A 25,448-nucleotide genomic window follows, 5' to 3' on the forward strand; every position below is an offset into this window, starting at 1 on the left:
CATGTGTAGAAATGGCCTGCCAGAAAATGTCTAATGACTGGAGAAAACAATCCTGACTTGTAGTGTTTGCAGCTTTCCATGCTGTCAATACTCCCACCATGGCCAATTTCAAACTGCCAGTGTGACATCACCGAAGTTGGGAAGAACTGAAAGCCATCAGCTCAGGAAGCCCGGCTTTAGCACATTCTTGGACCACTCTTGGTCTTCTTAACCAAGATTATGAATTCCTTTCAAAATCACGAGTAGCAAGGAAGTAAACGTGATGTAACGTAGGTTTAAGTAAATGGCAAACACATGATTGCTGGTTTCCAGCCATAGGAAGATGTGTCCTTAGCTCAAAGAGAGCTCCTGTCTCCCAGTGAACCCATGGTTGGCTTAGATGTCCTTGAGTTGCTCTTGTCTCATCCAGCTACACTGATCATAGTGTGTGAATCACAGGTTAGGAGTTTATATAAAGTAAGACTATGAGAGGAGAGTAAGTTTGTAAAAAGTAAGAGAAACAAAAAAAGTTGTGACTGCCTATGGCCATGGTTGGTGACTCCACGATGACAGGCAGAGTCGTTGATCATATTAGAGACCTTTGCTTTTAGAAGCAGGCTTGGAGGTCTCTGGGAATCACTGTAAGTTCTGTAGAGAGAAGACCTCGATCACTCCCAGTGACTTGTGTTTTCGGAAATAAAAATTAGATCTTGAGCATAATCAACTGTATAAGCACAGATTACTTGAAATTAAAATGCTATGTTAGAAGAGCAAAGATGTATGACCACCATACCCACATTAGGATTTGGACTGATAATAAACAATGCCTACTAACCAGACAGGTTTTTTGTTTGTTTTTAATTGTATGTCTTGGAGTCATTTCTGGAGACATGAGAGGTAGGAGAACTGAGGAGGTAGAAGAACATCTTTTTGTATTTTGAGGGACCTGGGGAAAAGTTTATTTGCAGCCCATTTGCCAGTATTAAAAACATTTTAAGCAATAGTTAGATAAGCCATACCACCTTATCTGTTGGTTCAGAAACCCAGTCTGACTGAGAAAAGATTCTTAATTATTCAAAAATCAGTAGCGAGACTTACTATTCTTTTTTTTCCCAAGATAAATACCTAGTAGCTTCCCACTTTAAATATTGTTTAAAAATAAGCAAGTAAGAAAACCCTTTCCAAACATGGCAACTCACATATGAACCATTTCAGGTGGTCAAGTGTGTAACGCATCGTATGAAAGCCCATCTCACTTGATTTGTTCCACTTTATTGTAACATCATCCCTAAAGTCCTTTTTTCATACATCACTCAAATAACAACCCCCCAAAAGGCAAGAGAACAACCTTATCTCCACTGGTGTCTACTTGGCACCAATCTGCCCTGACCTTAGACACAAGCCATTGTTAAGGGTATAACGCATTTACATATTTTGCAATAAAACATCAGTTATTTGCATTACTGTGTCAAGTTTTATTTGATTCTTTCACCTAAAAATGACTCATTTTCCTTTCTTGTATTTTAAAAACCAACTACTCTAAGCTTGTTTGAGAATAATCAAAAATTGCCCATTTAGCTAGAAGTCATTTTCTTTTCAAAAGGCAAATGTTATTTAATCTTTCAGCTGTTCATTGTGCCATCATAAATACTTTCTTTTCAGCACAGTTGTGGGGACTGAAATGAGCCCACTAATTGCCTCCCATTTCGACTGACATGTGGTGGTTTAGTGGAAAGAGAACACAGCAGGGAGAAGGAAATAGGAGGCTGAGAAAATGAGAGCTAATTATTTTCACTGCCTCATGTCAGGCTCTGTGTCAGCCTTGTTTTTACAAACTGGAAGGTTTAGCACTAAATAAAACAAACTGGCGTCATGTTTTTATATACTGGCAGTGTCATGGAAGCAGCTGCACATCTCAAAGACAATATAATGCCTGCGTTCGCATGGACACCATCTGACAGACACTGTGAGCCACGGCTAATGAGGACATCACAGTGGTGCCAAGTGAAAGGTGCTGAATTATGTATGATTCTTCATCAGTACAGCAATAGTCCTGTACATCATTATGAGACATTGTTTTGCTGGAGAGATTAAAACATTCTTAGTTCCAGACCCTGCAACCTATATGCGCTGAAAGAGGTTATTAATGGAATTTTGAGGGAGAGTTTCTTGTGGATTTCTTTGGGGTTGAAAAACAAATCTCGTGGGACAAAGCCACGATGGGTCACGACACTGTATAGATAAAGAAGAGAAGCAAATTAACCATACTTGCATTATCTTCCTTTTAAAGGCGGCATAATAAAATAGAGTGTAGCCGGGTTATACATAATGATAAATAACCCAGGTGCTATGGCGGGATGTTCCACTCTCCTGCCTTTAAAACAGCGGGTTCCCGCAGCTGAGCGAGATAATAGCAACACATGCAAAGGAGCCTTCGGAGGCCTAAATCATCAACATCTTACTACTTTTAATACCAGCATGCCTAACATTTCTGTCGTAATTTTATTTCATCTTGTATGACTTCTTACATTTCAAAATAGTCCGTCGCCTGCCATGAGACTCTTTCCCTTTTTCCCCCTTCTTGAATCTTAAAAAGTTGATTCCAACCTCTGTATTTTAGATTTTAAAATGTTTCCTCTGTACGGGACTTTTTTTTTTTTAAAGGTGGAAGGGCCTCTTTGCTAGAACCCTAAGCATTCTCGGTGATTTTACTTTGTCTCTGATCACGGGGAAGGGGTGGGATGGCGATGGGGAGTTTAAAAACCAGTGTCGGGGAGTTCCCCTTGTGGTTTAGCGGGTTATGAACCCAACTAGTATCCATGAGAACCTGGGTTCAATCCCTGGCCTCACTCAGTTGGTTAAGGATCCAGTGTTGCCGTGAGCCATGGTGTAGTTTGCAGACGCGGCTCAGACCTAGGGTTGCTGTGGCGGTGGTGTAGGCAGGCAGCGGCAGCTCCTATTCAGTCCCCAGCCTGGGAACTCTCATATGCCATAGGTGCAGCCCTAAAAAGCAAAACAATATATATTTAAAAAAAATAAAAACCAGTGTCTCCTCCATTAGCCTGGGCTTGCCCAGTGCGGCTAAGTGAACTTGCTGCAAATCTCTAACACTTTCTGAGCCTCCTTCTGCTCCTCTGTAACATGGGGGCAGGGCTATCTAACAGGGTAAGGCTGTGAGGGCTGAATCTCAAAAGCATTATGGCCTAGTGAAAGGATCCAGACACACACAAGTGCATACTGGAAAATCCCAATTTTGTGAAGTTCTAGAGCAGACAAAATTAATCGATCAATGGTGGTAGAAACTGGAACCATGGTGCCTTGGTTGTCGAGGAGATATCAACTAGGAAAGGGCAAGAGGGAATTTTCTAGGTAGCCGAATTCTTCCCTGTTTGGGTAATGACCTTGGGATATACACTTGTTAAAATTCATTGAACTGTGCACTTAAAAATCTGTACGTTTTATTGCATGCAAATTATACCCCAATAGAAAATACACTTAAAAAGTTTTAATGACTGTAATGTTTGGGTAATGCTGACCTGTCGGAGCCTGAAAGCCCAGTTTGGTGGTGGGAGGGGTCTGTTTCCTTCTCAAATATCCTGAATAATCTTGGCCCTACATTTTTTTTTTTGTCTTTTTGTCTTTTGTTGTTGTTGTTGCTGTTGTTGCTATTTCTTGGGCCGCTCCCGCGGCATATGGAGGTTCCCAGGCTAGGGGTCGAATCGGAGCTGTAGCCACTGGCCTACGCCAGAGCCACAGCAACGCGGGATCCGAGCCACGTCTGCAACGTACACCACAGCTCATGGCAACGCCGGATCGTTAACCCACTGAGCAAGGGCAGGGACCGAACCCGCAACCTCATGGTTCCTAGTCGGATTCGTTAACCACTGCGCCACGATGGGAACTCCTGGCCCTACATTTTTAAAGATTGATGTTCATATCTGCAACAAAATTTTGGTAGAAAAAAAATAGAAAGTTGGTTGTTTCTGAATTGTCCAGAATTTAATAAAGTAGAATTTTTATGCTACTTTCTTTTAAATTTTCTTTTCCTTTTTTTTTTTTTTAATTGCTTTTTAGGGCCAGACCTGCTGCATATGGAAGTTCCCGGGCTAGTCATTGAATTGGAGCTACAGCTGCCAGCCACAGCCACAGCCACAGCAACATGGGATCCGAGCCGTACCTACAACCTATACCACAGCTCAGGGCAACACCAGATCCTTAACCCATCGGGTGAGGCCAGGGATCAAACTCACATCCTCATGGATACTAGTCAGATTCTTAACCCACTGAGCCACAGTGGGAACTCCTTTATGCTACTTGCAATCACTTTTTCTATTTAGAAAATTTACCTCTGTCTTGACTAGTTCTTTTTATTTCTTTCCTTCCATCTTTTTTTTCCTTTTTCTTTTTGTGGGAGGGAGAAAGGATGTTTATGTTTGGCATCACATGTATTAGCCTGGAACTCCAAAGAATTTTAAACAGCTTGCAGAGAATGTAATAGTGATTTCTCACAAAGAGATACTTAATTTAGCATTAACTGAGTGTTGTTTAGGATTTTATTTTCACAGTATAAGAGTTTCTGTTTTACTTGGCCAGTTATCTTAATTCAGAAAAAATTTTTCACATAATTGGCAATGCTGAAGCAGTTCAAACCGAGTACTTTCTCAATCTCCATTAACTACACACACTTGCTCCTAAAATTATCCAGGTATTTCAGCAGCTGCCCAGATAAAGGGTACATATCCTGGGCACTCAACGGAATTGTCATTTTTTTCATCAGTTTCAAATGCAAAAATTCCCCTCAACAGAATCCTACTCCTTTCTTGTAGATTTGCATTGAGGAGCAGATTCTCTAGCTAGAACCTATCTGTTTTTCACTATTCATCCCAAGGGAAGCACTTCCTAGGACCCAGCTCTGCACGTGTGTCAATGCTTTTTCCCTATTGATTAGAAATTAGTGGAGTTCCTGCTCTGGCTCAGCGGTGAATGAATCCAACTAGCATCCATGAGGATGCAGGTTCGATCCCTGGCCTTGCTCAGTGGGTTAAGGATCCGGCGTTGCCGTGAGCTGTGGTGTAGGTCACAGACGTGGCTCAGATCCCGCATTGCTATGGCTGTGGCTTAGGCCAGCAGCTGTAGCTCAGATTGTACCCCTAGCCTAGGAGCCTCCATATGCTGAGGGTGCGGCCCTAGAAAGACAGACAGACAGAAACAAACAAACAAACTAGCACTCCCCAAAGATGAGCATCAAGGTACAAATTTGAAGAGTGGGAATGTCCTCTTGGGTAGGAATCTAGTTAGGAAATAAAAATCCATGGAAGTCAGGACCTGTCTCCATGGTTTTGCTCTGCAAACAGACGGGAGAGTGTTGTTTGTGCTTTGGAAAGTGGCAGTCCTGCCTAGCTACAAGCCTAGGCCAGGGCTGCAGGGAAGTGTTTGTGATTCCAGCTCTTGGCCCAATCGATCAAGAAAAGGAAAGTACAGACAGTAGAATGGCACCAGATGCACTTTTGACAACCATCTTTTTCAATACAGGAGGGGAAACTGGCTATGCTGGGCTTATTAGAGACTCAGTATTTCAGTCTCTGCCATGGAAACCTCCTCAAGAGAATTTTTTGTTTAATTTTATTGGAGTATAGTTGACTCACCATGTTGTATTAGTTTCAGGAGTACAGCAAGTGAATCAACGATACCCATAGATATATCCATTCTTTTTTCCCGTTAGGTTATTACAGACTATTGACTAGATTTTCCTGTGCTATCCCAGTACGTTCTCGCCAAGATAATTTGGACTACTTGTTGACTTCGGAAGGTGGAACGCCTCTGTACTGTAATCCTTACTTTTGTTAACCCGTAACAAGGAGAGGTCAGGGTTCCAAAAAGACTGAGGGGAAACCCGCTCCTGATGGCACAGTAGGCCCCCTTGGTTCAGGTCTGAATTCCCCCAATGGCTCTCTGCATGATCTTGGTCAAATTACCTCAGCCCTCTGCGCTTCAAGCATCCATGATAAGGCTCTCTGGCTGTCAGTCACATTTCTTAGCCATCGTCCCTCCTGACATCCGCTGGTTCCCACTGGTAGGGCTGCAGCAGGATCTGCTGAAATAGGAAAGGGCAGAATCGGTGCTATCTCCCCATCTCTGTATGAAGATATGCCTTCCTTCTGCTATTTCATGGAAGCCATCCTTGGTATGTTGCCACTTGGCTGCACCTTCTTCTTTTCAACACTGATCAGTCCTGGCACCAGAGTTATTCGGTGCCCTCTGGGTCCCCAAACCCCTGCCCAAGAAGATGCTCTGCCCCAGCCTGCTCAAGCCAGGTGCCTATTCTAAACATTCTTTGGAACTTCCTGCCTGTCAGAGTTCACTTACCTTCTGGCCCATTCCCTTGAATGGCTGCTTGACAACAGGTCGGCTAACCTAAGAGCAGATTGGAACTCTGTTGGTGACCACTATGGGTGACAATAATGATTACTTATTTTTGCGCTCCTAATTGAGCTTTGGCACAGTGCTGGTTACTTTATTTATGTTATCTCATTTAGTCCAAATACAACAACCCATTTGTAAATAAAGAACACTAGGATTCAGGCAGGTTATATAACGTGGCTGAGATTGAGTGGGAAAGCGGCAAAACTGGGATTCCAGCTCAGGCGGTTGGCATTTAAACTTGTGATCTTTCGCCTCACCCCTCTCTTGCTCCCCCAGTTATATTAAACGTCTGATCTTTTTCTTCTCTTCCTTTTTTTGCTTCTTGTCTTTTTTGAGGGCTGCCCTCATGGCATATGGAGGTTCCCAGGCTAGGGGTCCAATCGGAGCTGTAGCCACTGGCCTACATCACAGCCACAGCAACACCAGATCCGAGCCGCGTCTGCAACCTACACCACAGCTCACGGCAATGCTGGATCCTTAGCCCACTGAGCAAGGCCAGAGTATTGAACCTGTGTCCTCATGGATGCTAGTCATATTCATTTCCACTGAGGCACAATGGGAACTCCTGATGTTTCTCTATATCATTTCCATTTTGATATGACTCCTCAACACCTTAAACCAAATGAGTGAATAACAGAACCATTGCATATTGCCAGGGGTGAAATGGTTTTGGAAAAGGAGCCCTCCAAGGCCCACGGGAGGTCTCTTGGAATACAGAGTTTATCTGCCTTTGATTCCTGCCTGTCAGGATTGAGCGTTGTTCACAGACATCCAAAGTGACTCTTGAATGTTTCCGATTCAAAAATCAATACCCACATTTCTGTCATTCACATCAAGCCAAAATCAATAGTTTACTCTGGGAAAAGTGAATGGTTTTTAAATCAGAGCCCATATTCTCACTATCTGTTCCCTGTTACTACCAAGAAACTGAAAAGCTAGCAATTGCGCTTGTAAAATTCTATATTGGGTTCATAAATAATGTGGAATTGTCATTTTAGTGAAATTATTGATGATATAATTCTTCTTATTCATGTGAAAACCTTTCCAGTGATTGATTAGTTAAGAACTTATGTGGCATTGTCCGCGGTTGGGTCCTATGGAATTCAGTAACTTGTTTAAATCTTGGGGAGTTCCCATTGTGGCTCAGTGGGTTAAGAACCCAGCTAGTATCCATGAGGATACAGGTTCAATCCTTGGCCTTGCTCAGTGGGTTAAGGACTTGGTGTTGCTGCAAGCTACGGCATAGGTCACAGAGGTGGCTCAGCTCCTGCATTGCTGTGGCTGTGATGTAGGCCTGCAGCTGCAGCTCCAATTCGGCCCCTAGCCTAGGAACTTCCATATACCCTGGGTGTGGCCCTAAAAAGACAAAAAAAAAAAAAAGGACTTCCTGTCGTGGCTCAGCAGTTAACAAACCCATGAGGATGTAGGTTCGATCCCTGGCCTTGCTCAGTGGGTTAAGGATCCGGCATTGCCGTGAGCTGTAGTGTAGATGGCAGGCGCAGCTTGGATCTGGCATTGCTATGGCTGTGGTGTAGGCCGGTGGTTCCAGCTCTGATTCAACCCCTAGCCTGGGAACTGCCGTATGGCTTGGGTTCGGCCCTAAAAATACCAAAAAAAAAAAAAAAGGAAAATTAAATCTTGGGAACTGTGAAGACTGTTCCATGGACACCTTTGGTTTACTCAAGTAACAAAAATGCCAGCAATACCTTAGAGTAATTTGAAATTGAGCAGAATTGAAAGAATTCCATTACTTTGTTTGGAAATTACTTTTCTTAACTAGACAACAGTAAAATCATAGATGCCCTGGAGTTCTGATCATGGCACAAAGGAAACAAACCTGACTAGGAACCTTGAGGTTGCGGGTTCGATCCCTGGCCTCGCTCAGTGAATTAAAGATCCAGCATTGCCATTAGCTGTGGTATAGGTCAAAGATGTGGCTTGGATCCTGAGTTGCTATGGCTGTGGTGTAGGCCGGCAGCTGTAGCTCTGATTAGCTCCCTAGCCTGGGAACCTCCATATGCTGCAGGTGCGGCTCTATAAAAAAAAATCATAGATGCCCTGAAAAATGCCTAGGAGTTCCATCAGGGCCTTGACACATAAGGTTAATAATTTGGGTGAACGCTGCATATTTTTCTTTCTTTCTCCGCCAGCTTTGCAACAATCAGCACCTACTTTTCAATGAATGGAGAATGCCCTTTTTGTCTTGTAGCTTCTCTGATTATAGTTTTATTGCTACTGTAGCCATCATCTTTTATGATTCGGGGAAAAGGCTATCTTTCAGATAAGAGAAAAAGAGAAGAAAAGATAAAAGGCGTGTATATGTAGATCCTGTTTCTCCACATTGGACTTTGGGGAACAAAGCTGTGGCTGCAGGGACGGCCCTGGGGCTGCTTGGCTTTTCATTTTATCAGCCAAGTCTTCTCCTTCTGGCCTGTTGTCAATAGCTGGCCCCATCCTGGAGCTCCAACAACCACGCAGTGAGTCTGTCCTGCCACCCTTGGTATCTCCTTCAACTTCGGAGCCAGGCAGCCTTGTGCAGGTCTAACCTTACCTCCACCACTTATTGGCTGGGAAACCCTAGAAACCTCCTTAATCTGCCTAAGCCTCATTTTTCTCACGCACCTGATGGGAAAAGAAAGGTCACTTGTAGGGTCATTGGGGATATCAAATAAAAGAGCACAGTAAGTACCCAGCAGCACGCTTAGTAAGCACTCCAACATCTTGCCTTGCCTTGCCTCCTGCCAGCCCCTTCTCCAAGCCACGAGCCCTTGAGCCTGTGCCCGGCAGGGTCTGAGTGAGGCCTGAGGTCACAGAGGAGAACGGAGGGGATTGGGCGTTTGCACCACAGTTCAAGGTCTTTAACTTAGCTTTTGACCAACTTCATTGCAAAATGTAACAGGCGAAAGAAACAGAATTATGTAAACTTGTCTTTTCTTTTTTTTCCATCTTCTTTTTTTTTTGTCTTTTTGCCATTTCTTGGGCCGTTCCCACGGCATATGAGGGTTCCCAGGCTAGGAGTCGAATCAGAGCTGTAGCCACCAGCCTACACCAGAGCCACAGCAATGCTGGATCCAAGCTGTGTCTGCAACCTACACCACAGCTCACAGCAACACCAGATCCTTAACTCGCTGAGCGAGGCCAGGGATCGAACCCTCAACCTCATGGTTCCTAGTCAGATTTGTTAACCGCTGAGCCAGGATGGGAACTCCAGTAACTTGTCTTTTCGAAGGCTTTTTATTCCAGCCCCTCCCTAGAGGAGGCTCTTGTTATTTCAGAGGAGAGCAATCATACTCCAAAGAGTCATTATCCTGCCCGATTATCTCAGGGCTCACGTTGCCAGGGTAGCAGTGGCGCCAAAACAAAGAAATACTGAGAGATTTGTCAATTCCCAGTGACTAGTTTGACTTAGGTTAGCCAAGAGCTAGGTTGTCATCTTACTGAATAGACCTTTTCCTTCGCTAATTGGCTCTCCGTCTTGTGAATGTTACTGGGCAAAAGGGGTCCCTCCCCTCAGGCCTGTGCCCTTTGTGGTTCTGCAATCAGTCTAGAAACTTTCCTAAAACATTAAGGTTTCCGCTGGCTTCCTGTTGAAGCCAACAGGTTCTCACCAGCCTCTTTGTCAGTGCTCTTCCATAATAATTGTGTCTGAGCTTGCTCAGGGAACATTCCAGGTGAGAGCATGCCAGTTTCAGTATGTAAGGTGCTCAGTGAATTCTCCTTAATCTCTCAAAAGAAGATGAATTTATGATCCAGGGGTCAAACACAGACATGGGTTTCTTCCCCGCACCCCCAGCCTTTTTTTTTTGCCAAACCCACAGCATGTGGAAGTTCCTGGGCCAGGGATCGAAACTGCCACATCCTGCTGTGTAGCACAGGGAACTGAATCTAATCACTTGTGATGGAACATGATGGAGAATAATGTGAGAAAAAGAATGTATATATGTGTTCGGAGTTCCCTTCGTGGCTCAGCGGTTAACGAACCCGACTAGGATCCATGAGGATGTGAGTTCGATCCCTGGCCTCACTCAGTGGGTTAAGGATCCAGCATTGCCATGAGCTGTGGTGTTGGTCACAGATGCGGCTCGGATCCCGAATTGATATGGTTCGGAGCCTGCATTTCTGCGGCTATGGTGTAGGACAGCAGCTACAGCTGTGATTGGATCCCTAGCCTGGGAACTTCCACATGCCACGGGTACAGCCCTAAAATAGCAAAAAAAAAAAAAAAAAGTATATACATGTATAACTAGGTCACTTCACTGCACAGCAGAAATTGACAGAACACTGTAAATCAATTACAATAAAAAATCTTTAAAAAAAAACAAAAAACGAAAGAAACTGAACCACAGCAATGGTTCAAGCTGCTGCAGTGACAACACCAGATCCTTAACCCACTGCACCACAAGACAACTCCTTGTTTTGGTTTTAATTTACATTTCCCTGGTGACTAATGGTGTAGAGCACTTTTTCATTACATAGTGGCTTCACTGAGATTTTAATTAACATACCATCATTTTAAAAATCAATAAAAATCAGATACTTTTCCTGAAACATAAAAGGACCTAGCAAGACTAGGCTTATATTCCCACATGGGAACAATCAACAGACCCTGAGTGGTGGCTGTCCCTTTAGGGGATTGACCTTTACATCCCCAGAACTCCTGAAGCTTCCTGTGACCCCCCCCCCCAGGCTTTGGGCCAATTACCAATTGCCATTCATCCTCACATTTCCTATTAAGCAGAAAGGGAGCCATTTCTTGAACCCATGTCATTATCAATACTGGAAATGTGAAAGGCAGATCAAGTGGGAAAAAGTGGGAAGACCACATTTCTCTATGTCAAAGGAAAAATGTCCCTACAATGCTTAATATATAAATTAAATGGGTCTGTTTGGAAAGATTACAATGTAGGGCTCTATAATGAAACTGTCTGACTTTATTCATTTTTATCTGCCTGGCCCCTTTAGCATGTTGAGCTTGCAACGCCTGGAGTAGAACACTTACTTAGACTGATAAATGGTGTCTCAAGATTGCCCCACCTGGGGGTTATTTAGATATATAAAGAGATCTAATTTCATGTCCTTTTATTGATAAAGAAAAAAAAAACGCGCTCCAATAATACTTCATTTAAAATACTTCATGTGTTGTAAAACATTGGGACTGAAATAATTTGTTTTCCTTTCTCAGCTTCTATAATTGTGCTTTTAATTCCAGGATTGTAAGTGGAAAATGTATATGCAGACGGATGGGGATGAAATTGCAATAACGTACATCAAAGATGTAACATTCAACACTAACCTGCCTGACGCAGAGATTTTAAAGATGACAAAGGTAAGGTTCTATTTACGGCTTAAAGGCTTTTTCGAATTCACAGATATCAAACAAAGACATTAAAATACCCCAGCAGTGTGCTTTTGTGCTTGTGATGCTCATACCGGCTCAGCCTCTAGCTGCCTGTTGAAAGGCACATTTTATTTAGCAGATTGAGATCATAATAGTTTTTTGTTAAAATTCCACTTTTGCTGTGTGAGCCAAAAAGTGCTACAAAAAAGTGTCATTTTATTTTTTTAAACTTTCTCTTACATTTCTTTATGCGTATTATGTCACTTATTAAAGGAAAGAAAATGCTAATGATGAAAATATTTACCTCGAATTTTGGGTCATTTTAAACTTTTTAAAACTTGCCAGGAAAAAGCTTTCTTGGTGGTGTTCAATTTCTTGAAGGACCGAGATGAGATTAACCTGCAGGCACGTGTGGAGGTCTCTGTGGCTTCCTTGAGTTCACACCTGTAAATTCCCAGAGTGGCCAGAGAGCATCTTACTACTTTGGGGTCAATGAAAGTAGCACGTTCAGGGGTTCCCATCATGGCGCAGCGGCAACGAATCCAACTAGGAACAAAGAGGTTTCGGGTTCGATCCCTGGCCTTGCTCAGTGGGTTAAGGATCCGGTGTTGCCGTGAGCTGTGGTGTAGGGTGCAGACATGGCTTGGATCTGGTGTTGCCATGGCTGTGGTGTAGACCAGCGGCTACAGCTCCGATTCAACCCCTAGCCTGGGAACCTCCATATGCCGTGGATTTGGCCCTAAAAAGAAAAAAGAAAAAAGAAAAAAAAAAGTAGCACATTTATTAGAACATGGAAGACAGACAGAGAGATGCTTAGCTTCTCTTCAAAATGGAAAAAAATTCAATTCTGTCCAATCATACTGAAAAGATACATATAAAACAGAAATGTAAAGCAAAGTTAAAAAAAATAAAACGACACTTTTTTGTAGTACTTTTTGGCTCACACAGCAAAAGTGGAATTTTAACAAAAAACTATTATGATCTCCATCTGCTAGATAAAATGTGCCTTTCAACAGGCAATTGTAGAAGATCAAGAAGTCAGATAAATACCCATGATGTCAATAGGACCGTCACCCTACATTTTCACATAAGCCACTAACTCTAGTAGCCATTAACTGTGTATTTGGTTTCAGTCAAGAAAATGGGACTGGCAGCAAAATGGAGATGTGGTTCAAACACAAGTGAAAAGAGTTTTCCAGGGAGTTCCCGTTGTGGCCCAGTGGAAACGAATCCGACTAGTATTCAGGAGGACACAGGTTCGATCCCTGGCCTCGCTCTGTGGGTTAAGGATAAATTGTTTCCATGAGCTCTGGTGTAGGCCGGCAGCTGCAACTCCAATTCGACCCCTAGCCTGGGAACCTTCATATGCTATGCGTGCTGCCCTAAAAAGACCAAAAAAAAAAAAAAAAAAAAAAACCAAAACAGTCTTCCAAGCCACAACATTGGACTTGCATATGTGTTCCTTTCCCAGGCGTAAGATTGCTAACCACCCAAGTCCTTTGAATTTATAAGAACACTCATCAAGTAGATCGATTTGATATTGCCTGTAGGATTGCCCTGAACACCTGGAAGTTATGTCAGTGGTGTTATTTGTCTGTAAAGGTTATGACCTGCTTTCACCTTTCCCTTATTCTTTTGGGACAGACTGTGTTTGGGGGTCTTGGAGACTGGACACACACTTTCACTTTCCTCCCCACCTGTGCTACCCCTGGTTGTCACAGTTTGTGGCCTCAATGTCATTGAGAAGCAAGATCCAAGTCATTGGAAGTCACTCACCGCAGAAAACAACAGGGTGGAATTATAAATCTGAATACAGGGGTTTCTGCTCTAAGCCCCTACATGCATTCCAGAGAAACCATATCATCTGCAAAATCATGCACCAAAATTAATAGGACTTATGGGAAAAATTGGATTGGGGCAGACCATTCAAAATCTGTAGAGCTTTTTATTTTATTTTATTTTATTTTATTTATTTATTTATTCACTTATTTATTTATTTTGCTTTCTAGATCCATATCCGCAGCATATGGAGGTTCCCAGGCTAGGGGTCCAATTGGAATTGCAGCTATGCCACAGCCACAGCAACACAAGATCCGAGCCATGTCTGTGACCGTACTACACCACAGCTCACAGTAATGCCTGATCCTTAACCTATTGAGCAAGGCCAGGGATCGAACCCTCGTCCTCAGGTTTGTTACCACTGAGCCACAATGGGAACTCCAAAATCTGTAGAATTTTTTAATATCAACAGAAACAACAACAACAAAATTCGAATTAAGGAGAACAACAACAACCACCAAGGAAGATTGATTCTTCTTGCAGGAGAGACTGGCAGTTGACTCCACACCCAGACTTTGGTCACAAACTTTGTCACAAACTATCCTGCTTCCCGTGTTTTCCTCTAAGGGACCATTCATTTTCCTAAAAATCATTCACTCTCCCCTCAGAGGCTTATATACTGCTCTTTCCCTTTGTCTATTAAGATGGCATTTAATCCTGAATTCTTTGAATTAACTCATTTTTCCCTGCGTGTCTCCAGGGTATACATGAGGTATACACATTAATAAACTTCTCCTTGTTTTACTCTTGTTTTTTTTTTAATCCCCAGTTAAATCTCTACTTTGTTTACTTTGTACCTGTCTCATCTCATGGTCAATCAGTCATTTGCAGCCTTTAAACCAGAATGAAGGATTAAGAGGGTGGGAAGAGAGTGGAGATTCCCTTTTTTTTTTTTTTGGCCGAGCCTGCAGCATGCAAAATTTCTGGCTGCACCACAGCAGTGACCCAAGCCACAGCGGTAACAACACCAGGGAACTCTGGAGATTCATTTCTAATAAAGACCATTTTCATCAAACTTAAAATAGAGTCCATTGGAGTTCCTGTTGTGGCACAGCGGAAACAAATCCAAATAGTATCCATGAGAGTGTGGGTTCAATCCCTGGCCTCACTCAGTGGGTTAAGGATCCAGCATTGCCATGAACTGTGGTGTAAGGGCCAGCAGCTGCAGCTTCGAATAGACTCCTAGCCTGGGAACTTCCATATGCCAGGAGTTTAGCCCTAAAAAAAAAAAGACCAAAATAAATAAATAAATAGAGTCCAAGGCATAGGCTTCTTCATTATTTCTTTATTTTAATACAGTGAGGAAATGTCTCCCCCGTTTTATTTGTCCTCACAGCGTGGCTGGATAGCCTGATATAGCTAGAAAGCAGAGAGGTTATGAAGCTGCTAAACCAGCCACAACTGGCACTCAAAACAGGCACTCTGGGGTCTTCTTATATTGTTAAGGCTTTCTCTGAATTGTGAGTAAACTCTCTGCTGAGGCTTCCAAATTTTAGCATAAAGGGGAGTTCCCGTCCTGGTGCAGCGGAAATGAATCTGATTAGGAACCATGAGGTTGCAGGTTCAATCCCTGGCCTCGCTCATTGGGATCTGGTGTAGCCGTGAGCTCTGGTGAGATCTCAGATGCAGCTCAGATCTGGCATTGCCGTGGCTTCGGCATAGGCCGGCAGCTGTAGCTCCGATTCGACCCCTAGCCTGGGAATTTCCATATGCCGCAGGTACGGCCCTAAAAAGCAAAAAGAAACAAACAAACAAAAACAAATATTAGCATGAATGAATGACCTAAAGATAAGATTGAGTGATATATCGGAAAAGAGGAGATCATAGGACACCAAGACTAGCTGTTCACAAACATAGGAAAGGATGTCTTTTGAAAACCAAACCCCCAAACATTAGACATTAGCATGTTGTGAATAATCATGTGTGAATGAACATGACTTTCCTAACAATCCAACATCATGGCTTTCGTGATAACCTGACATCATGCCCTATCTGCCAATTGTGTGTGGCCCAGCCAGCCTCAACGAAACCATCGATCTTGCAAAGCAGGCTGTATTATGCCACTACCTACACCTAACTTTTGTTTTTCAGCCCCCGTTTGTGATGGAGAAGTGGATTATAGGAATACTGGAAAATCAGACTGTAGAATGCACTGTCACATACGAGGTAAGCTTGAGGGTGGAGGGTTGATGGGTTTCACTATCAGTTTCCTAGCAGGGATTTATCTGCTCCCTCAGAGTGCTTAAAATGTATTGGAAGAGAAACTATTTAACCAACATGAATATGGGAAGATCAATGTAATTATTCTAGCAAAGTGTTGGGAAGGAATGAGAACAAAATACACTTACTTAGAGATAGAGGAAGTCATTCTTGCATTCATCAGTTAATGATTGAGCACCTTCTGCATACCACGTATGCACGTATGAGGTACCAGGGATACAGAACAATGACCAAAAACAGAGCTTTGCTTTCTTGGTGCTTAGAGTTTAAGGGTGAGGATAGCCAGCCTAATCCTACTCACCCAGTTACCTGGATGATCACAGGCAAAATGTGGTCAGATTTTTTTTTTTAATATAATGATTTTTATTTTTTCCATTATAGCTGGATTACAGTGTTCTGTCAGTTTTCTACTGTACAGCATGGTGACCCCGTGACACAGACATGTATAGATTCTTTTTTCTCATATTATCATTTATTCAACAACATATCTTTTTTTTTAACTACTATAAGCAAACGACCTTATTTTTCATTACTTATTAAATGGTCAAAATTTTTCTTTTAATCATATTACCACATTGAGGCAAACTGTGCAAATATTTTACCTACCGCATTATGATAATGTTCTAAGGAGTTACAGTGAAGGTATCTGATAACCTGATTTTCATTCCTTCCTATTTTATAAACCTGAGTATTTGGTTGTGGGTGTCTTACTCGCTTTTTTTAACAGAACGACGTTAGAACTCCAAAAAGCACTAAACACGTCCATTCAATTAAGTGGAGTAAAACGAAACCTCAGGATGAAGTGAAAGCCGTCCAGCTTGCCATTCAGACGTCATTCTCCAACTCAGAGGGCAACCCCAGAAGCAGGTCTGACTCAAGTAAGTTAGCTGCACACGAGACAGATTCCAAATGGAAATGTCGGACTCACACCAGGGATAAGTGCCCCTCCGTGAAGTGATCAAGATTTCTAATGTAATACTTCCTTCTTCTGACTTTATTTATTTATTTTTATTTTTAAATTTTTTATTACAGTTGATTTACACTGTTCTGTCAATTTCTGCTGTAAAGTAACCCAGTCGTGCATCTATACACACCCTTTCTCATATTATCTTTCATCGTGTTCCATCACAAGTGATTGGATATAGTTTCCTGTGCTGTATAGCAGGACCTCATTGCCTATCCATTCTTTTTTTTGTGTGTGTGTTTTTGCTATTTCTTGGGCTGCTCCTGCGGCATATGGAGGTTCCCAGGCTAGGGGTCTAATTGGAGCTGTACCCACCGGCCTACACCAGAGCCACAGCAACTCGGAATCCGAGCCGCGTCTGCAACCTACACCACAGCTCACGGCAACGCCGGATTGTTAACCCACTGAGCAAGGGCAGGGACCGAACCCGCAACCTCATGGTTCCTAGTCGGATTCGTTAACCACTGCGCCACAACAGGAACTCCTGCCTATCCATTCTTAATGTAACAGTTTGCATCCTTTAACCCCAAACTCTGCGTCCATCCCAGAGCATATGGAGGCAGCATATGGAGGTTCCCAAGCTAGGAGTCTAATCGGAGCTGTAGCCTTCAGCCTACACCAGAGCCACAGCAACTCAGGATCCAAGCTGGGTCTGTGACCTACACCACAGCTCACGGCAATGCCAGATCCTTAACCCACTGATCAAGGTCAGGGATAGAACCCACAACCTCATGGGTCCTAGTTGGATTCATTAACCACTGAGCCACGACGGGAACTCCAACATGCAGTATATTTTTGAATGAAAGTTTTGTCTGGATATATGCCCAGGAGTAGGATTGCTGCATCATAGGGTAGTTACTATATTTAGTTTTCTGAGGAAACTCCATACTGTTTTCTATGGTGGTTGTACCAATTTACATTCCCACCAACAGTGCAGCGGGATTCCCTTTTCTCCACACCCTCTCCAGCATTTGTTATTTGTAGTCTTATTAATGACAGCCATTCTGACTGGTGTGAGGTGGAAACTCACTGTAGTTTTAATTTGCATTTCTCTAATAATTAGTGATGTTGAGCATGTTTTCATGTGTCTGTTGGCCATCTGTATGTCTTCTTTGGAGAATGTCTATTTAGGTCTTCTGCCCATTTTTCAATTGAGTTGTTCGTTTTTTTGCTGTTGAGTTATATGAGTTGTTTGTATATTTTGTAGATGAAGCCCTTGTCAGTTGCATCATTTGCAAGTGTTTTTTTCCCACTCTGTAGACTGTCTTTTTGTTTGTTTGTTTTGTTTTTATGGTTTCCTTTGCTGTGCAAAAGCTTGTAAGTTTGATTAGGTCCCACTGATTTATTTTTGTTTTTATTTCTATTGCCTGGGGAGACTGAACTAAGAAAACATTTGTATGGTTGATGTCAGAGAATGTTTTGCCTATGTTCTCTTCTAGGAGTTTGATGGTGTCTTCTCTTATATTTAAGTCTTTAAGCCATATTGAGTTTATTTTTGTGCATGATGTGAGGGTGTGTTCTAGTTTCATTGATTTACATGTAGCTGTCCAGTTTTCTCAGCACCACTTGCTGAAGAGACTTTTTCCCATTTTAAGATTGTTAGATTTTTTTTTTTTTGTCTTTTTGCTATTTCTTGGGCCGCTCCTGCGGCATATGGAGGTTCCCAGGCAAGGGGTCCAATCGGAGCTGTAGCCACCAGCCTACGCCAGAGCCACAGCAACGCGGGATCCGAGCCGCGTCTGCAACCTACACCACAGCTCACGGCAACGCCGGATCATTAACCCACTGAGCAAGGGCAGGGACCGAACCCGCAACCTCATGGTTCCTAGTCGGATTCGCTAACCACTGAGCCACGAGGGGAACTCCCTTTTTCCCATTTTATGTTCTTGCCTCCTTTGTCAAAGATTAATTAACCATAAGTGTCTGGGTTTATTTCTGGACTCTATTCTGTTCCATTGGTCTGTATGTTTTTGTACTAATACCACACCACACTGTCTTAATTACTGTAGCTTTGTAGTATTGTCTGAAATCTGGGAGAGTTATGCCTCCTGCTTGTTTTCCCCCCCCCCCCCTCAGGATTGCTTTAGCAGTTCTGGGTCTTTTGTGGTTCCATCTAAACTTTTGGATACTTCGTTTTATTCTGTGAAAAATGTCAAGGGTAATTTGATAGGGATCACATTAGATCTGTAGATTGCTTTGGGTAGAATGGCCATTTTAAGGATATTAATTCTTCCAGCCTGGGAGCATGGGATATCTTTACATTTCTTTGAATCCTCTTTAATTTCCTTGATTAATGTTTTATAGTTCTCAGCACATAAGTCTTTCACCTCCTTGGTCAGGTTTATTCCTAGGTATTTAATTTTGGGGGGTGCGATTTTAAAAGGTATTGTATTTTTATATTCTTTTTCTAATATTTCATTGTTAGCATACAGAAATACAGCTGATTTCTGAATGTTAATCTTGTATCCTGCTACTTTGCTGAATTCATTGATCAGTTTGAGTAGTTTTTCGTGTGCAGTCCTTAGGGTATTCTATATATAGTATCATGTCATCTGCATACAGTGATAATTTTATCTCTTCTCTTCCAATTTGGATACCTTTTATTTCTTTTGTTTGTCTGATTGCTGTGGCTAGGACTTGCAATACTATGTTGAATAAAAGGAGTAAGAGTGAGCATCCTTGTCTTGTTCCAGCCCTGCAGCATATGAAGTTCCCCAACCAAAGATGAGATCCTAGCTGCAGGTGCAACCTAGCCACAGCTGCAGCAACGCCAGATCCTTTAACCCATTGTGCTGGGCCAGCGATTGAACCTATGGCCTGGTGCTGCAGAAACACCAGCAATCCCGTTATGCCACAGCAGGAACTCCTCTTTCCTCTGATTTTATTTTATTTTAATTATTTATTTTTGGAACTCATGGAAAATATTTTTATTTCTCATAAGCGTTTCCTTTCATTGTTATAACCTGAAGGACTCTTTCCACTGGCTGAGAGTGACCTGATTTTAGAATATTGATTTTCAGGAGTTCCCGTCATAGCTCAGTGGTTAACGAACCTAACTAGTATCCATGAGGATGTGAGTTTGATCCCTGGCCTTGCTCAGTGGGTTGGGGATCCAGCATTGCCGTCAGCTGTGGTGTAGGTCGAAGATGTGGCTCAGGTCCCATGTTGCTATGGCATAGGCCAGCAGCTACAGCTCTAATTCAACCCCTAGCCTGGGAATTTCCATATACCTCAGGTGTGGCCATTAAAAGACAAAAAGACAAAAAAAAAAAGAATATTGATTTTGTAAACAGATTACATGGAAAGTAGTATTTATGAGCTTGAAAATATGAGCATGCTATAATACAGTTTGATATTTGGATAATTATCATAGAAGAGGAAAATTAATAATTATGTTCCATTGGTAAATAAAATATGTATTTATGTTTATACATATATATGTTTAGTTACCAAAATTGTAGCTAAAGAATCATCTTTCATGTCCGGCAAACATTCCTATGAAATCACCGCTATCTCTGGAGCAACCTCTTGAGTCCTGAATGCCATGCATCCATCAAAGCATAACCCTGATGACCTAGCAGTTAAGGATCCATCATTGTCACTGCTGTGGCATGAGTTCAATCCCTGGCCTGGGAAGTTCCACCTACCACAGGTGTAGCCCCCCCAAAAAGCCTAAGAATGAAGGGAAAAAGAGGGAAGGGGAAATAAAGGTAAGGGAGGAAGGAAGGGAGGATGGAAAAAGAGAGAATGTGAAAGGCATCTCTGCTGGATAGTGGTGATAATAATTGCAGATGCCACAAAGAAACCATTTAGAAATAATATAGAGGAAGACAGGCCAACTTTCTGTTGAACTGGTCATTATTTGATGGCTTCAGGAAAGAAGTTCTGACCTATACCTTTGCAGGTCCAGAGACTTTAATACAACCCAGAGTCAGGCTAACAAACATGTGGGCGATGGATGCATAAACTCCCATGCAAATCATCTTTTACCATGAGAAACATACCTGCCAAACAAACCAGAAATATGTGTTTTCTGATCAGTGCCCTTTGTCCCCAGAAAGAAAATATACCTGAGAAGCCATATCAGAAGGTTCTTTGGTGGCATGGAAACAAAGTACCTTGAAGGCTAGTGTCACTGAGTTATGAGAGCCTAGCCTCTGTCTTTCACTATAAGGACTGGCTTGCCAAGCAGACCAGGTATTTTTAAATGCCCACCAGCCAGGGGGCCCTGGATCCTGGTAGTACTCTAAGCTCACCAACAGAATCTTTCACGGCTTGCTGGATCGGCCTTTCTTTGTCAACACAGTTGATTTAGTTATTTTCTTTCTCATTCTAAAGTCCTTACGGAGGAGAGATAAATTAAAAGTTTGGGGATTAACATATACACACTACTATGTATAAAATAGATGATCAACAAGGATCTACTATAGCACAAGGAACTCTACTCAATATTCTATAATAACCTATATGGGGAAAGAATCTAGAAAAGAATGGATGTGGTATAACTAAATCACTTTGCTGTACACCTGAAACTAACACAACATAGTAAATCAAGTATAGTGCAATCGAAAATAAAAATGAGGAAGTTCCCGTCAAGCACAGCAGGTTAAGGATCCAGCGTTGCTGCAGCTGTGGCACAGGTCACCACTCTGGTGCAGGTTTGATCTCTGGCTTGGAAACTTCCACATTCATTAGGTGCAGCCAAAAAAAAAAAAAAAAAAAATTAAATTGAGAAAACAAGCAAACAAAAAAGTTCTTAAACCACAAATCACAAAACTTATTGTTTTCCATAACAAGAAGTCACAAGAGGTCCAGTGGTAGGTGGGCTCCAAGTGCAGTTAAGCTACTCAACCACGTTAAGGAGGAGACATGGACCTTCCCTTCTTTCCACTCTGCCATCCTCAAAATGTTGCCTTTGCCCTTGACCTTGCTCCTCTTATGTTCATAGTCATCACATACAGATACGATAATGCCCACAGGAAATAAGAGGTCAACCCTTCCCCTGTTCTCATGTTTCTGAGTGAGAAAGACTTGCTTAGAAACCCCCTGCAGGCTATCTTTCAGGTGGCTTTGGCCAAAGCTGAGCACCTTGTCCATCACTGTGTCTGGCTTGAACTAATCAAAGTCTGCCTTGGAAATCCTGTGAAATCAGATCATTATGATCATTATACAACTACAGATGTGATAAGTTCATTTGAGTAATTTAAATAAATAAATAAATAAATAAATAGAATTTGGCCCAAGGCCTCAGAGTGAACTCATATATTAAAAAAAAGAAAGAAAAAAAAAAAAAGGCTGCCCTGGAGCCAGAATGTGATCAGCTTCCCTGATGCACACAGCTCCGTGGAGGGGGTTGGACACTGAACAAAATCAGGGTTCTGTTGGAAGCTGAGAGTTCAGAGAGGTCAAGGTGAAGGAAAGAAGGTATGTGGTGACTGAATGAAGCCTGTGAGGAGTGTCTGAACACAGGAGGTCACCTGTATCTGGATGAGTCCCTCACCTGAGAGGCGAGAGTCACCTGTGCAGAGCAGGGAGAGAGGCTGCTTGCTGGCAGAGGGAGGTGAGCGTGCTCTGATCCTCTCCAGAAGCTCCATCTGCACCAGCAGGGCCAGAGTAGCTCAGGGAGGACACTGGGGGCCTCAAGCATGTGGGCAGCTCAGGTCCTGGGAAAAACAAAGAAGATTCTAGGTGTAAGGAACTTGCTTAGTCACTGAAATATAGCTTACCAAATGGCTCTTGTTCCTTCACCACTTTCTTTAACCGTAACATCTTCCTGTTTGCCATGAAGCTTCTTTTTTCATGCAGAAAACATTTCTCCTTCCTGACCTCAGGAGCTTTTCTTTACTGGAGATACGAACCGCCTTTCTTCCAAACAATCTGTAGCTGTCTTGACCATTAGAACCCAGTTTCTTTTATCTGCATTCAGGGTTCTCGAAGATGTAAAAGTGCTAGTTGGCAAAAAGCCTTTTGTTTACTAAACATGCCCCTGCCATGCAAAGAGACCTCAACGGCAATTTCCAGACGTGACCACATGGCTACATGGGAAGAAGATGGGATTTAGTTGCCGAAGGACCTGGGATTATTAGCTAAATGTCTGTCTGTGGGTCCGGTTACCTGATCGCTCAAGGTTCAGGCTCCTCATTTATAGAATATTATCAGTATTTACCTGAGAAGGTTTTTGGAGAGTTAAATGAGAGACTGTAAGTAAAAAGGTCTTTGAAATAGTGCCAAGCATATAGCATGAATTCAGTATGTGTAAATACCCTTATTTAAAAAAAAAAAAAAAAGTATTTATAGGAGTTCCCATCGTGGCGCAGTGGTTAACGAATCCGACTAGGAACCATGAGGTTTCGGGTTCGGTCCCTGCCCTTGCTCAGTGGGTTAAGGATCTGGCATTGCCGTGAGCTGTGGTGTAGGTCGCAGATGCGGCTCGGATCCCGCGTTGCTGTGGCTCTGGCGTAGGCCAGTGGCTACAGCTCCGATTGGACCCCTGGCCTGGGAACCTCCATATGCCGTGGGAGCAGCCCAAAGAAATAGCAAAAAGACAAAAAAAAAAAAGTATTTATAATAGTAAAGGAAATGTCCTTACACCTAGCTTAGAATTTCAATGAATGGTAACGCTTAGGGCTTCCCAAATAGGTTTGAATGATCCTGAGACAAGCTTATGAATGGGGCATGCAGCTTCACTATGGCTTGAAAGGTGCTTCTTTCCGTTTCTCCGGCAGGTGCCGACTGCCAGTGGTTGGAGACTCTGAGGATGCGGCAGATTGCATCCAACACGTCTTTACAGCGCTCCCAGAGCAACCCCATCCTGGGGTCACAATTCTTTCCCTACTTCCATGACACGGACTCCTATGCTGCTGCTGTGAGGCGGACTCAGGTGCCCATTAAGTATCAACAGATAACACCTATAAACCAGTCCAGAAGCTCCTCTCCCACTCAGTACGCACTGACCAAACACTTCTCTTCTCTGCACCTCAACTCCAAGGACAGCAGCTTTTCCAGTCTGAATTCTAACTCTTTGGAGAGGGGGCGATATTCAGGTAGAAGCAGGAACAAATATGATCGGGGTAGCGTATCACTCAATTCTTCTCCCAGAGGAAGATACGGGGGGAAAAGTCAGCATTCCACGCCTTCAAGAGAAAGATATTCTGGAAAATTCTACAGGGTGTCTCAGTCAGCCCTCAATACTCACTCGTCGCCCGACCTCAAGAGGAGCCCCAATGACTCCCAGCAGCCCAGGACCATTCCGGGGATGCCCCTGCGCATCGACACCGAGTCGAGAGCCAGTGAGGAGGAGAGCAAAGTCAGCGAAGGGGGCTGGACGCGGGTGGAATACCGCAAGAAACCCCACAGGCCCTCTCCGGCCAAGACCAACCGAGAAAGACCCAGGGGAACCTACCGTGGGAAGAGAAACTTTTGATGAATCGAATCTGTTGAGTTTTTCTTAGCCAGGTTTTCGGGGGTGTTTTGGTGTTCGTTTGTGTTTTAATGTAATGGATTTCGATAACACACACTGCCTTCTGTTAGAATTAACAAGAAAAGGCAACATTTCCATTTTTTGGATTTGGCGAAATCCCTTCCAAGTGAGACTGTAGCCAAAACAGGACCAAAAATTATGGATGTCGATTGTCCAATGTACATAACTAGACCTAACTGTATGTAATTTCCCCCGCTCAATCCACATCTTTAGAGGAGGGAATATGCCATTTTATTACCCTAACCCCTGCCATTCTGGTTAGGCAGGACTAGGGTGAGGTTAAATGGAATTATTTTAAATGGGGCACTCATCTTGGGTGCAAAATTTAAGGGGGAACCAAAGTGCTCAGTAGTCAGGGTAAATAATATTCTAGTGCAATATTTAAATAAACGAAAATTAACACAAAACATTGCAATAAAAAATCAAAATTCTAAAGAAAGACAGAATCAGTATTACTAATTTTTCTTCTTAGAAAAATAGGGCTTAGCAAGGCACTGTTACTGATCCTGTCTTTAAAATTTTTGATATTTTGATCATCATGAATTTTTTTTGTCCTTTTATGGCGGGACCCATGGGATATGGAGGTTCCCAGGCTAGAGGTCGAATTGGAGCTGTAGCTGCCAGTCTACACCGCAGTCACAGCAACTCGGGATCCAAGCTGCATCTGTGACCTATACCCCAGCTCACGGCAACGCCAGATCCTTAACCCACTGAGCGAGGCCAGGGATAGAATCTGCATCCTCATGGATGCTAGTGCGATTCGTTTCCACTGAGCCACGATGGGAACTCCCATCGTGAAATTTTTGCATTAATTTTCTTTTTAAAAAATATTGCATTAAAATATTTATCTTGATGACCGAGGCGGTATTTTTTTGGTTTGTTTATTTTTTTAAAGCCTTCTTAAATTTTGTGCCCAAGGTGAGTGCCTCACTGTCTTACCCAATCTTCACACTGCTGGTTAGTATTTATTTTTGTAAGATATTTGGGTTTTTCTCATGGTCAGAGATGAACCGATTTGGCTTGTCATTTTTAGGCATTAGAAAAAGTTATTGGGAAGTTCCCTTGTGGTGCAGTAGGTTAAGGATCTGGCTATGCCACAGCCGTGGTGCAGATTGCAACTGTGGTGTGGGTTCTGTCCCTAGCCTGGGCATTTCCACATGCAACAGGTGTAGCCAAATGAATAAATACATAAAATAAAAAAGGTT

The 25,448-nt window shown here is 42.8% G+C and overlaps 1 protein-coding gene across 2 annotated transcripts in view; it reads left to right on the forward strand.

Annotated features, from left to right (window-relative positions):
- MAP3K20 (mitogen-activated protein kinase kinase kinase 20) overlaps positions 1–24,221 on the forward strand; it is a 204,979-nt gene extending 180,758 nt beyond the window's left edge. For both annotated transcript variants that reach the window (XM_047772900.1, XM_047772899.1), the window contains exons 17-20: positions 11,612–11,728; positions 15,671–15,745; positions 16,527–16,677; positions 23,489–24,221. In XM_047772900.1, coding sequence (XP_047628856.1) covers positions 11,612–11,728; positions 15,671–15,745; positions 16,527–16,677; positions 23,489–24,186 — 1,041 coding nt within the window. In that variant the 3' untranslated portion in view covers positions 24,187–24,221. The remainder of the gene's footprint in view (positions 1–11,611; positions 11,729–15,670; positions 15,746–16,526; positions 16,678–23,488) is intronic.
- Positions 24,222–25,448: the final 1,227 nt, after the last annotated feature.

The sequence above is a fragment of the Phacochoerus africanus genome, chromosome 3 (genome assembly GCF_016906955.1).
Source record: "Phacochoerus africanus isolate WHEZ1 chromosome 3, ROS_Pafr_v1, whole genome shotgun sequence".
Classification (NCBI taxonomy): Eukaryota; Metazoa; Chordata; class Mammalia; order Artiodactyla; family Suidae; genus Phacochoerus; species Phacochoerus africanus.